Source organism: Nycticebus coucang, chromosome 2 (assembly GCF_027406575.1).
Source record: "Nycticebus coucang isolate mNycCou1 chromosome 2, mNycCou1.pri, whole genome shotgun sequence".
Taxonomy (NCBI): Eukaryota; Metazoa; Chordata; class Mammalia; order Primates; family Lorisidae; genus Nycticebus; species Nycticebus coucang.
The window spans coordinates 133,289,989-133,304,715 of record NC_069781.1 but is presented as its reverse complement, the minus strand read 5'-3'; the positions used below and the strand labels follow the sequence as shown (position 1 = coordinate 133,304,715).

Here is a 14,727-nt window from a genome sequence, read left to right as displayed (position 1 = left end):
GGGTCTCACTGTGGCTCAGGTGAGTCTCAAACTCCTGAGCTCAAGCAATTCTCCCTCCTCAGCCTCCCACAGTGCTGGGATTATACAGGTGTGAGCCACCGCGCCCAGCCAAAAATTATTTTTAATGGTCTGTTAGCTTTTTAATAAGAACCCCGTGGGCGGTGCCTGTGGCTCAGTCGGTAAGGCGCCGGCCCCATATACCGAGGGTGACGGGTTCAAACCCGGCCCCGGCCAAACTGCAACCAAAAAATAGCCGGGCGTTGTGGCAGGCGCCTTAGTCCCAGCTACTCGGGAGGCTGAGGCAAGAGAATCGATTAAGCCCAGGAGTTGGAGGTTGCTGTGAGCTGTGTGAGGCCACGGCACTCTACCGAGGGCCATAAAGTGAGACTCTGTCTCTACAAAAAAAAAAAATAAAATAAGAACCCCGTACCAGGGCAGTGCCTGTGGCTCAGTGAGTAGGGCGCCAGCCCCATATACTGAGAGTGGCAGGTTCGAACCCAGCCCTGGCCAAACTGCAACAAAAAAATAGCTGGATGTTTTGGTAGGCACCTATAGTCCCAGCTACTCGGGAGGCCTTGGCAAGAGAATCACCTAAACCTAAGAGCTGGAGGTTTCTGTGAGCTGTGATGCTATGACACTCTACCAAGGGCAATAAAGTGAGACTCTGTCTCAAAAAAAAAAAAAAAAACCCTGTACCCTGTATCTACTAGGACTATTAGTTTCAGTACATCTTTCCTAAGGTGGTGTTTCTGGCAAAGTGTTGTTACCATGATATGCTTTTAAATACAGTTTTGTCCAAACTTTGTGGTTATAAATTTGCTTTTTATAGTAATGGGAGATGACTACTATGTAACTTAGTTGGAAAAGCCATCCTTATTGCCAAATCAATCCGCCAAATTAGATTCTTTTCCTTCATTCTTTCTTTGTTTAGTAAAGGCAGGGTCTCACTCTGTTGCCCAGGCTGGATTATAGTGGTTTGATCATAGCTCACTGCAGCTTCCAAATTTTGGGCTGAAGTTATCCTTCTGCCTCAGCCTCTGGAGTTGCTGAGACTACAGGCACATACCAGCTGTACCAACTAACTCATTTTTCGATTCACATAAACTAGTACCCATCTCTGTGACAACTGTCTTAGTCCTGAAAGCAGCAAGAGCTAAACACCTCTTGTCTCAGTTTCCTCACAATCACTTTCTTCCTTTTTTTTTTTTTTGAGACAGCCTTAAGCTGTCGCCCTCGGTATCATAGCTCACAGCTACCTCCAACTCCTGGGCTCCAGCGATTCTCCTGCCTCCGCCTCCCAAGTAGCTGAGATTACAGGCGCCTTCCACAACACCTGGCTATTGTTTTGTCTGTTTGTTTGTTTTTTTGGTTGCAGCCATCATTGTTGTTTGGTGGGCCCAGGCTGGATTTGAACCCGCCAGCTCAGGTGTACGTGGCTGATGCCTTAGCCTCTTGAGCCACAGGTGCAGAGCGTCCTCACAATCACTTTCAAATAACATGAATTTGACCCCTGGGACCTGAGGGTATTTATCAAGTTAATAGGACTATCTAGTACAATCTTAGTTAAGAAACAGTGGAATCCAATGTTATTTTTTTCCATCTTTATTGAGATATAATTTGCACATTATAAAATCCACCTGATCACAGGATATAATTCAGTGGGGCTTTTTGTATTTTCACAGAATTGTGCAGCCATCCCCAATATCTTGTTTAGAACATCTTTCTCAACCCAGTGAGAACCCTGGCCCACTAGCAGTTACTGGCCACACTCCCCTCTCCTTTGTGCTTGGCTTCATTCATTGAGTGTGGTATTTCCAGGGGTCATCCGTGCTGTAGTACTGATCAATGTGCTTCATTCACTTTTATGGCTGAATAACATTCTACCTTTTATACTTCCATTCGTCAACTGATGAGAACTGTCTCTATCTAGTTATTTGGTAATTCCAAACATTCTATTTTCTATAGGCAGAGTAAGATTCAGTACATGTAATAAAATCTAAGGGTCTTTTAACTTTTTCATTATAACATACTGTGTGAATATTGCTTTTAGTTAGTTACCCACAGTCCTTTTGCAGTAGAGATATTTATCTTGGTTTTAATTGCATTTGTGATCTATAACTTTCTGTTCTGATCTTTTGTCATTTCATTATTTTTAGTAAAAGTAATTTGTCTAAATTAATCAATAAACAGGCCAGGCACGTGGCTCACACCTGTAATCCCAGCCCTCGGGGAGGCCAAAGTGGGTGGATTACTTGAGCTCAGGAGTTGGAAACCAGCCTAAGCCAGAGTGAGACCCCATCTCTAAAAATAGCCAGACATTGTGGCAGGTTCCTGTAGTTCCAGCTATTCGGGTAGCTAAGCCAAGAGAATCACTTGACCTGAGAGTTGGAGGTTGCTATGAGCAATGATGCTATGGCACTCTACTGAAGGTGACAAAGTGAGACTATGTCTCAAAAAAATAACCAGTAAACAGTTCTAAGTTTTTAAAATTATATCACAAATCAAAAAGAAAGTTTCGTGTGCCAGATGTTTTTAATAACTGCTTTGTTGGAGTATAATCCACATACCATACAATCCACGTGTTTAAAGTGTACAATTCAGTGTTTTTAGTGTATTCAGAGTTGTACTACCATTGCAGCAGTTTTAGAGTAATATTTCATTACTTTCCAAAAACATCATGTCCATTAGCTGTCCAATCTTGTTTTCCCTCACCTCCCTCCAACCCTAGGCAGCCAGTAATCTAAGTTCTGTAAATAAATTTGCCTACTTGGGATATCTTGTATTTTATTTTTTATTTATATATTTTTATTTTATTTATTTTTATTTTTTTGTGACAGTCTCACTATGTCGCCCTGGGTAGAGTGCCCTGGCATCACAGCTCACAGCAATTCTCTTGCCTCAGCCTCCTGAGTAGCTGGGACTACAGGCACCTGCCACACTGCCTTGCTATTTTTTGGTTGTAGTTGTCATTGTTGTTTGGCAGGACCAGGCTGGATTCCAACCTTCCAGCTCTGGTGTATGTGGCTGGTACCCTAGCCGCTGAGCTACAGGTGCCGAGCCAGGATATCTTATATTTTAGAATCACTTCATACGTGGTTTTTGTGACTGTCTACTTTTACTTAGCATAATACTTTCAAGATATATTGTGGATAATATTCCATTGTTAGGTATACTCTATTTTCTTTATCCGTCATAAGTCGGTGAATATTAGAGTTTCTATTTGTTCACTACTATGAATAATGCTGTTAGAGATGATTTAAAGCATATAGGAGGCTATACATAAGTGATATGCAACTATTACACCATCTTATGTCAGGGAATTGAACATCCTTGGATTTAGGTATCCATGGGGGGGTCTAATCCCCTATGGATACCAAGGGACAAATATACACACAGAAATTGAGGATCTGGATTCCTTTAAGGTTATCTTTACTCATACCCTTCAAAAGTCTTTGTGAACCCCTAGGGATATGCATACCTCAATTTTAGATCACTGTTCTAAAAGGATATTGAACTGTGTTTACAACTCTGAAAAGAGGTCTAACCTGAGGGCAAGAATTGAGGCTTATGGGCAGGAAATGTGGGTGCTGTTTGAAGCAGTGAGAGAGCTGAGAAGAGAGCCAGGAATTTGGGGAGGTGGGGGTTGTTGATTCTCACTTAAGGAGTAAACAAAGGAAAAAGAGAAGGAAATGGGAGAAATCAGAGATGTAAGTGGGGAAAATCCCACAGAAACATAAAAGTTATAAGTTGTATACAGGTTTTCAGTAAGGACAACCAGCAACGTGGAGTGTGGACAGTTCAGAGAGAACGAGGTCTGAGTGGCCAGCCATCATGTGGTCCAGCACGGGGAGGTTACTGCTGCCTATGCACAGGGCCATCTGGCTTGAATTTAGGTACAAAATCAGAAGGCACTGATGTGATTCCCTGCCTTTCTCCCTCTGACCCCACCCTGTACAGGTACCATCACTTTCACAGCAGGTGTCCTCATGCCCACCCACAATGTGTTCCATGCTGTCTTCTGTCCTCCTGGAGCTGGATGGAGTTGAAACCTGGAATAGTGGGGGTCCCTGGAGGCAGAGGCCTTGTAACATTTTCCTGGCCTTTCTTTAGTTGTAAAAGCTTTGAAAAAAAAGATGATTTGGTAAAATGGTAATGGCAAAAGTCAGAATGGAAGTGATAAGAATTAAAATCGGATGTGTGGTTAGTTGGGGGTGTATCTTTTGAGAAACTTGCTGTTGGACAGAAAGGTAGAGTAGAAGGTGGGGTTAGAAACTCTTACTGTTTGAAATAAGTGGTCCTAGAACATATTCAGAGACAGGAAGGAATTCACAGAAGAGGCTAAAGATATGAGAGGGGAGATATGGAAAGAACGTACTCCGGAAGGAGGTGGGAGGGTGTGGAGGGGCGTTTCTGGTCCATCTCAGAACCAACCGAGGTCTTTGTAGGGCACTGGGATCTGTGAGTCCTTGGCTCCTTCTGTATCCCTGCAGTCCATTCTTTATGTGGTAGGCAGGTCCAGGTCAGCTGTCCATTAAGGCCCGGTTCTGGGTCGCACTATTCAAAAGCAAACAGGGCTTGACTCTGGAGTGCCAAGGGCAGACTGAAGAAAGCATCTTTTAGATCTAGGACTGTATACCAGATTTGATAGAGGGGCAGGGAACTTAGGAGAGTGTACGGGTTGGGCACGGCCGGGTATATGTCCAGTACCTGCTTATTGACCTCCGTAAGTCCTGCACTGGGCGGTAGTCATTGGTATGGGGCTTTTTGACTGGCAGCAGAGGGGTGTTCCAGGATGATTGGCAGGGAATTAAAATCCCCGCTTCGAGGAAGCGCCTAATGTGTGGCTGGATTCCTCTCCTGGCCTCCAGCAACATGGGGTATTGTTTTATTTGGGAATGCTGGGAGCCTGAAAATGTACATATATTTCCTCTATGATTTTCTTTTTTTTCTTCTTTCTCCCACATTCTCAGGGATCTATGATTTTCTTAATCTTTTAAATAATAATGGTCTGGCTATCTCTGTTTTAATCAGCCTCATCTTGGAGGCTTATTTGTCTTTTCTACATGTATTCTCTTATGTAATACTGATTTTTTTGCCCTCTAGTTCGTACTGACATTCCATCTTCATCACCGTTTTTTTTCTTTAACCCTTAACCTTATTTCCATTTCAGTGTAAGCTGCCACTGATAGTGTTCAGCATAAGTTAACTTGGATAATTAGGTTTGCACTGTGGAAAATCAGGGCTTAATTTTTGAAGACAGCTATTTCAGTATGTTTGGGCTGCTGTAACAGGACACCATAGACTGGGTGGCTTAAGGTTTATTTCTCTTGGCTCTAGAGGCTGGGAAGTCCGAGATCAAGGATATTGGTTGATCTGCATCTCAGGATTTGGGTGGTAGGGGGCAATGTTCTCTTTGTACCCTCACATATGGGGAGGAGGGTCCCAGGAGGGCTTTGCTTGTCAGAGCACTAATCTCATGTGACTCCATCTCATGCCCGATCACCTCCTGCAGGCCCCAGTCCTCATGCTCTCACAGTGCGGGGGTGGGGGGTTTCAGGCTTCAGTGGGACACATTTAGTCCATAGGTGACAGCTGTATTTTCTCATAATGACTAAATTTTATGTTTGGGACTTCTTTTAGGTTTAGCATGAGCTTTAACAGACATAATCTGAAATACTACGTTTTACCGAAAAAGCCTAAAAAGGTGGCATTTGATTGCTTAGAATGGATCAGAAAGTATCACCCATGTGAGTACAGCCATGTGATGAATTATGTTGAGAAGTAATAGGAAATGTCTTTTTAGTACCATGGTTGGATATGTAAAATTGTGTATTGAGCATTTCTTTCTGCTTTATGAGAGCATTGACTTCTATTTATAGGGGAGAATATTGTGACTCCCTCAATTCTGGAAATTGTGAAACCTCATTTGGCTTGATAACAATAAACCGTAACAAAAAATACATAGTATATTAAGTACACCCTCCTACACACCTGTATTGTAATCCTTAGCTTCAATGTCTTTCTTCTGGCTGAGGAATGTATGTGCATGAGTTATACAGCTTTTTGTTTTAGTGCCTTCCCCTAAGTGCATCTGCCTTTGAGTTATGTTAACTAAAACAAGATTCTGAAATTCATAGCAATTTTCCATGAAATCCCCTTTCTACTTTTCCATGGAGAATTTTTTTATAAAAATTTTTCTTTTATTTCTTTTTTAAAAATTAGTATACATGTTTGTGTGAACAAGTCTAACAAAGCAGAGATATACCAAGAACACGTCAGTGATCACCCTTTTCAGACCAACTCCCCAGGCAGCTAATGTAAATAGCTTAATGCATATTTCTATACCTCTGTCTCTGCCCCAGAGAGGTGACTTTTTCTTATAAATGTCTTTTATTTTCTGGTTTTAAATATAACATAAGCAAAAATATATATACAAAACATGCTCATTAAAGACAATTTAGAAAGCAACAAAAAGAAGGTTTTGTTTTAGTGATTCAACTGCCACTTGGGCATTTTAGCTTCTGATCTTTGGTATGGATTTTCTTTCTATTAGCTTCTCCCAAGTACTGTGTTTCTGCCCTTAAGTAACTGCTTTTCTTCTTGAGCATTTTCCCATGTCTTTTATTTATTTATTTATTTATTTATTTATTTATTTATTTATTTACTTTGTTAGACAGCAATTCTTTATTTGTAAGGGAATATGCATTTTTCCGTATATCTGTTCATCATTTCTATGTCTTCTTTTCAGATCTTTTTTCATTTTTCTTTTTTTAAAATTCTTTATTAAATCATAATTGCATATATTAATTCATTTATGAGGTATTCTTCTTAGTAAAGTATCTCAAGAATGGAAAAGAAAGTATCCGATGTATTCAGTACTACTGTGAAATCAGCATATGATCACCTACACATTCTGTAGGAATGGTAAAACACAACTATAGTCCACAAAGAAGGAGGGGAGAGGAGGAGGGAGGGTATTTGGGGGGACCTAACCTAATGTGTATAATGCAATGATACAATTCTAAACTATTAAGAATAGAGTATGAATGTTTTACCACAACAAATAAGTAAGCGAGGAGATGGTCATGTTAATCAGTTAGATGTAAATATTCCCATGTCATTTAAAAAGTTAAAAAACACTTTTTGATAGTTATAGTATACTTTATTTCACAATTTTCTTTCTTAATTATTTTTCTAATGTTAACTATTAAAATCTTGCTAATTTTTAAATCCTTGTAAGGGTGAAAAAGGATGTCTTCCTGTGTTCTAGCCAGGGTGAAATAGAGCCCAGGGTTTGTCCCAGTCAACTTTGCACATCATTATTAACAGCAGCTGGATTAATAGCCACATTTTATTTCCAGGACATATGAAATCTTTGCCTGAACTATTCTGCCTATGTGGTCTTCTAACACTATCAGACCACTCTGGACGCCTATTTATTGCTCATATTTTTTTAAGCACTTTATGTAAATTGTGTTGTTATTTATGTTACAAGTCCTTCTCTCAATATTATTCTGATTTCTTGGCAGATGACTCAGGGATAATTTACTGCCTCTCCAGACGAGAATGTGACACAATGGCTAGTACGCTGCAGAAAGATGGTCTTGCTGCTCTGGCATATCATGCTGGCCTCAGTGACTCTGAGCGAGATGAGGTGCAGCACAAGTGGATTAACCAGGACGGCTGCCAGGTAGCATTTCTTAAAATAAATGATAGAAATAATCATTTAGGCTTGGCACCAGCCACATACACCTGAGCTGGTGGGTTCGAATCCAGCCTGGGCCCGCCAAACAACAATGACGGCTACAACCAAAAAATAGCTGGGCATTGTGGCCAGTGCCTATAGTCCCAGCTATTCAGGAGAATTGCTTGAGCCCAGGATTTGGAGGTTGCTGCGAGTTGTGATGCCACGGCACTCTACCCAAGGTGACAGCTTGAGGCTCTGTCTCAAAAAGAAAGAGAAGGAAAAAGAAAAGAAATAATCATTTATAGTATGTAAGCAAACATGTACTGTAGAATGCAAATTGTTTTTAACCTTAATGGTAGTTAATATCAAATAAGACTAAATAACATTATTTGTTCTTGGGATATAATTCACATGCCATAACATTTATTCTTTCAAAGTTAGTGGGTTTTAGTGTGTTTGCAAAGTTATACAACCATTACCACTAAATCTAGAACATTCCATCACCCCAAAAGAAAACTCACCCCCAGTAACTTCTCCCAAACCCCAGTTCCTGGCATCCATTAATCTACTAACCACTACTAGTTTATCTCTAGATTTTCCCAGTCTCTTCATTTCAGATGAATGAAACCATACAGTATATGGTCTTTGTGAGATTCTTCTTCTACCAAGTATAATTTTTCAAGGCTTATCTATATTTTACAATATCAGTACTTTATAATTTTTTATGGTCAAATAATATGCCATTTTAGGAGGTCTGATATTTAAGTTTATGAACTTGCCACGATGCGCTTACTCACCAGGGTTTCATAACCTGGGTTTGTCATTGTCTCATAATTGTGTTATGACATGTGGCAGTGTCTTGCTCAGTGACATTTGTTATTGTTTTGATGTTTGTGTGCTGTCCTGAGAACATCAGAACTTAAATTAGAGCAGCTAACAAATCCTAAATTTCTTGTTCAACTTGGCAAGAGGGACAGCCACACAACCACTGTCCAGTGTCAGCTTCTGGGTTACAGCTCCAACCTCCCTACAAGAGGCTGGACAAGCTTAAGACAGACCTTGTGAAGCAATTGGTGAAAGAAAAAGTAATGTATGAGAAAGAAGCAAAACAACAAGAAGAAAAAGTGAGAGCTGAATATGGTGAAAATTATGCCGTTAAAAAGCAGACAGATCATGAGAGAACCCTGGATGATGGTCACAGACCAGAAGCTCCATATGCTGACCTTCAATAGTTGTCAGAAAGTGAGAAAGACTTGGAGGAGGCTGGGGAGTGTAAAGGAGCATAGCTAGTGCTGGATTTGCAAAGTCACAGGCCTGAAAATTCTCTGTAGAGGGTGTTTTTGCATAAAATCCTGGGGTCCATGCTACAATTCATAGTTTTTAGCCACTGCTGTGTTGAAACAGTATGAGAATGTGAGGTTGCAAATATTTTATCTTAGCCTATTATGTCAAATAAATTAATTCATCAAAAAAATAGATACATAAATAAAAACCTGGCAAGAGTGGAAGTGGAACCTGGGACATGTTAGTCCAGATTTATTGGCATACTTCCATGAAGGAAACAGCAGTGTACAAATGGAGTAAACATTTTTCTGAGGGGAGAGAAAGTGTCACTGACAGAAAGGTCAAAGCAGCCAGTAATGAGTAGAACTGACAAAAACATTGCAAAAGACTATCAAGTTGTGCATCAGAATCATTGGCTGACAAAAAGCATAGTAGACCAAGTAAATGTCAATAGAGGAGCAGGACAGTCTTAACTGAAAATCTTGGCTGGAGAAAAGTGTGACTCTTGAGTCATGACAATGTACCAGCACGCACGGCACTGTCTTTGAGGGAGTCTTTAGCCAGTATACGAATAACTGTATTAGAATACCCTCCCTGCTCACCTGATCTGGCCCCCAATGACTTTTTTCTTTACCCAAAGATAAAGGAAATACTAAAAGACAATTTGATGACACTCAGGGCATCAAGGGTAATAGGATGACAGCTCTACTGGCCATTCTAGAAAAAGAGTTCCAAAATTGCGTTAGGACAGGTTCATAAACTGAATTGTCAGATCTCATATAGTGGTACTACAGTTTATCTATTCATAAGCTGCTAGGCATTTGGGTCATTTCTACTTTTTGGCTACTGTGAATCATGGTGAGCTTTCATGTACAAGATTTTATGTGGCCATATCTCTCAGTTCTCTTGGGTACATAGCTAAGTGTAGAGTTGTTGGGCCACATTATTCTCTGTTTAACTTCTTGAAGAACTGTCAGATTGTTTTCCAATGTGGGTAGGTAGTTTTACATTCCTATCAGCAGCAATTTGTGAGGTTCCATGTCTCCACTTCCTCGCCAGTACTTGTGATTTTCATCTTTTTAAATTTATTCATCCTTGCCAGTGAAAATTGTTATATTTTCTTGTTTTTGATTGGCATTTCCAATGGTGTTAGGTGTGTCTTTTCAAGATGACAAATTTGCCCCACCCAGGTGGAACGAGATGGAAACTGAGATTATCTTTGAGCCTGACTTTGTTTAAAATAAAAAGAAGAATTCAGAGAAAGAATAGGGGAGCTGAGAGCACTCTAGGCATCTTATATAGCACATATCAGCCTTGAATTTGAACAAACAATTAATAATTATTTGAAGCTCAGGAAAAAATAACTGTTTATCCTGAAGATTCAGAGGAAAAATATTTCTCAAAATTAATTACTACTGGAAAACAGAAGAAAAGTTTAGAGGACATCAGCCTAGTGTCCTCAGAAAGATTTAAAAAGACTTAGTTTATACGAACTAGAAACAATTTTTTATAAGATCACAGGCTGAGATGGAGAAATAAAAATGTGGTTTATCCAAATAAGAAAAACAAAACTAATAGCAGAATCATGTATCAATACATACCAACACACATGTGAGATGACCCAATACAGACAGTTGAATCAGTGATGTAGCGAATATTTTGAGAATGGGGGGGTGGAAATGATACTTGTTGGCAACAGGAAGTAGGGATTCAGTCCAAGGAATAGTAAGTGTACCCAAGGGAGCATGCCCTATAGTTGAAACAGGTGCACACATAGCAGTGGTCAAATATGTGATAAATACATCGCAGGTATATATATATAGCAAAACAGACAGGTCTGCATCAGAATCAGAATAAGAGAGACTGAGACCATATCCAGCTCATTGTCATTTATGTTGAAAACAACAGAAAGGCATTTTCAGATATGCAGAAAGTTCACAATTTATACTACATATTCACTGAAATAATTATACTTTTTAAACTTTCCATATTAATTTATGTATTTAAACTAACCAAACTTCTAGAGTTTTTTCCCGTTAGTAAACTTCTCAAGTTTACCTGGAACAATAGTCAAGTGAAAGTATAGAATTAAGTAAACATCATAATAACAACACCTGTGCCTGAGTTTGTACTATATGTGTATTATGGAATAACGGAACAGAACTCCAGAAATAGACTTGAAAGCATATAAAAACAATATATGATAAGGCAGGTGTGGGAGGCGGAGGGAGGATGATCACTTGAGCCCAGGAGTTCAAGATTACAGTGAACTATGATGGTACCACTGCTCTCCAGCAACTGAATGAGATGCTGTCTCTAAAAAAAAGAATGAATGGGCCGAGTGCAGTGGCTCACACCTGTAATCCCAGCATTCTGGGAGGCTGAGGTGGGTAGATTGCCTGAGCTCACAAGTTTGAGACAGCCTGAGCCAGAGCAAGACCCCATCTCTAAAAATAGCCAGGCGTTGTGGTCGGCACCTGTAGTCCCAGCTACTCGGGAGGCTGAGGCAAGAGAATTGCCTAAGCCCAAGAGTTTGAAGTTGCTGTGAGCTGTGCCACCACGGCACTCTACCGAGAGTGACAAAATGAAACTCTGTCTCAAAAAAAAAAAACAATTATTGAGGGAGGAAGATTATCCAACTAGTGTTACCAGTTAACCAATGAGAGGAATTTTATGATTCTCATATCAAAATAAATTATAGATAAATATAAGTGTAGGTATTTTATAGTATACTTGGAGTAGAGGAGTGCTTAAGCTTAAAAGTAGCTCAAAAGGAAATAATTGCTAGAAATGACTTAAAAACTAAACACTTCTATATTAATAAACAAAAGACAACAAAATAGGGAATAATATCTTCAGCAAATAAAACAGAAGAGCTTGAAAAATTTTATGAGAAAAACATGAGTCTCAAAAAGTAAATGAGCCTAGGCTAAAAAAGAGATTATTTTCACCTTTCATTAGCAATTTTTTTTTTTTTTTTTGTAGAGACAGAGTTTCACTTTATTGCCCTCGGTAGAGTGCCGTGGCATCAAACAGCTCACAGCAACCTCCAACTCCTGGGCTTAGGCGATTCTCCTGCCTCAGCCTCCCGAGTAGCTGGGACTACAGGCACCCTCCACAACGCCCGGCTATTTTTTTTTTGTTGCAGTTTGGCCGGGGCTGGGTTTGAACCCGCCACCCTCAGCATCTGGGGCCGGCACCCTGCTCACTGAGCCACAGGCACCGCCCTCATTAGCAAATTTTTATTTAATCATTGGTAAAAATGCTTTAAGAGGCACTTTTACTTGATGCTTCTGATAGCCTTTCTTGGAACTAGTGTGACTGGACTATTGAGAGTCCCCAATCTGAAATGTGGGCATAGAGTTTAGTTTGTCATTTTGTATAATAATAAATACCTAATATTTAGTACTAGACAGCCTGATGTAAATAGCTTACATGTCCTTAGAGAAAGATTTGGTACGTCATTGTATATTCCGGTATTAAAGAGGGTTTATAGAGCAGGATACAGTGCTCAAACCTGTGTTCCTAGCACTGCGGGGCTGAGCCTGGAAGCTAGGAGTTCAAAGCTGCACTGAGCTGTGTGTGATGACAGCATTGCACTCCAGCCTGGCCATCAGAGAGAGACATTGTCTCAAAAAAAAAAAAAGAATAAGAAAAGTAGGCTTTGCGCCTGTAGTTCAGTGGTTAGGGTGCCAGCCACATACACAGGGGCTGGCAGGTTTGAACCCGGCCTGGGCCTGCTAAACAACAATGACAACAACAACAACAACAACAAAAATAGTCGGGTGTGTGGCGGGTGCCTGTAGTCCCAGCTACAAGGGAGAATCCCTTGAGCCCAAGAGTTTACGGTTACTGTGAGCTGTGATGCCACAACACTCTACCGAGGGTGACATAATAAGACTCTCTCAAAAAAAAAAGAAAAAGTAAAGTATATAATCTCAACCATATAAAAAGAAAATTGTATAGAACAAAAAAAAAAAAAGAACGAAAGAAGAAAGCCTGGAAGGAAGTAGTCTGGATATTAACAGTGATCACTTTTAAGTAAGAGTGTAACTAAGAGTGCTTATTTTCCAAGTTCTTTAAATTTTTATGTGTATTAGTATAATCTATAATAAAGATATATGTAGATATATAATACTTTGATCAGAAATATGGTTAAAAATCAGTGCAGTTTTTTTGCTTGTTTGTTTTTGAGACGGAGTCTCACTTTCACCTTCAGTAGAGTGCCTTAACATCATAGCTCACAACAACCTCAAATTCTTAGGCTCAAATGATTCTCTTGCCTCAACCTCCCAGTAGCTGGGACAACCTGCCACAACACCTGACTATTTTTAGAGATGGACTGTTGCTCTTGCTCAGGCTGGTCTCAAACCTGCGAGCTCAAGCAATCCATCTGCCTCAGTCTCCCAAAGTGTTAGGATTACAGGCATGAGCCACCATGCCCAGCTGAAGTTTTTGTTTTTTTTTTTTTAATTTAATTGTTTCTGCTCTCAGACTCACTAATCCTTATAAGCTATATTGTTATCCTGCACCAGCTGGACAGCCCTGATCTTAGATGTGTGAGACAGAATAAAACTTGGTTGTTTTTCTTTACAAAGAAATGATTGTAGCTTATAGCCTGAAGTTTTTTAAAAACACAAAGAAGGAAGTTAGAATTAAAACATGGTCATTTTTCCCAGTTACCAGAAATAAGAGCCTCCAGGAGGAGTTGGCATCTTGGTGGCTTTGTGCTTACAGACTGTGCCTCAAAGGTGTGTACCCACCCCATGCCATGGTACCATGGAATCCTGCAGGCCTCGCTTCTGGACCTGTGGGTGGCACATTTGGCCTCACAGCCTTCTCACCTGCACTCCATCACGAGAGACTACAGTAGACTTTCTCTTTCCAAGGAGACTTGCTTTTGTTTTGTTTTTTTGGGGGGGGGACAGAGTCTTCCCTCGGTAGAGTGCCATGGCGTCACAGCTCACCACAGCCTCAAATTCTTGGGCTTAAGCAATTCTCTTGTCTCAGCCTCCTGAGTAGCTGGAACTACAGGCATCCACCACAACGCCCAGTTGTTTTTTGTTGCAGTTGTCATGGTTGTTTAGCAGGCCCAGGCTGGGTTCGGACCCGCAAGCTTCTGTGTATGTGGCTGGTGCCCTAACCACTGTGCTACAGGCGACGAGCTGAGACTTGCTTTTAATCTAAGTGCTATAGTTTTAGATGGATGACTACCCTGGAGTGGAGTTACTGCCAGACCAATGTTGATGAATGTACCACTCTGCCATATTGTTATCCTGCATCAGTTGGACAAGGCTAGACCACATCTCCAGAGTTTGCAGTTCCTTTCTCTGATACTCACAGTTACTGAAATGTGTCCTTCACATCAGTCTGGCTGCCAGATATTTTGGTTGCCTTTGAAATACTACTCTTCCGTAGCAATTTAATTTTTTTTTAAGTGCTAAAAGAAGACTTGTAGTTTTATTTGTAATTTTGCCTGGAGAGCCAACATTTTGATCTGGGTTAAATAGCTCCTAAATTAGCAACTGAAATGGAGTTTTAAAAACTGATTTATTGGGGGAAGTGGGGGGGGAGGTGGCACCCGTAGCTCAAAGGAGTAGGGCACTGGCCCCATATGCCGGAGGTGGCGGGTTCAAACCTAGCCCCGGCCAAAAACTGCAAAAAAAAAACGATTTATCAGGGCGGCGCCTATGGCTCAGTGGGTAGGGCACCAGCCCCATATACCAAGGGTGACGGGTTCAAACCTGGCCAAACAG

General features: G+C 40.5%; 1 protein-coding gene across 11 annotated transcripts in view; it reads left to right on the top strand.

The window, feature by feature from the left end:
• The window catches only part of BLM (BLM RecQ like helicase), a 125,981-nt gene that overhangs the window by 56,821 nt on the left and 54,433 nt on the right, over positions 1–14,727 (top strand). For all 11 annotated transcript variants that reach the window (XM_053581934.1, XM_053581937.1, XM_053581933.1 and 8 more), the window contains 2 exons: positions 5,641–5,747; positions 7,530–7,690. In XM_053581934.1, coding sequence (XP_053437909.1) covers positions 5,641–5,747; positions 7,530–7,690 — 268 coding nt within the window. The remainder of the gene's footprint in view (positions 1–5,640; positions 5,748–7,529; positions 7,691–14,727) is intronic.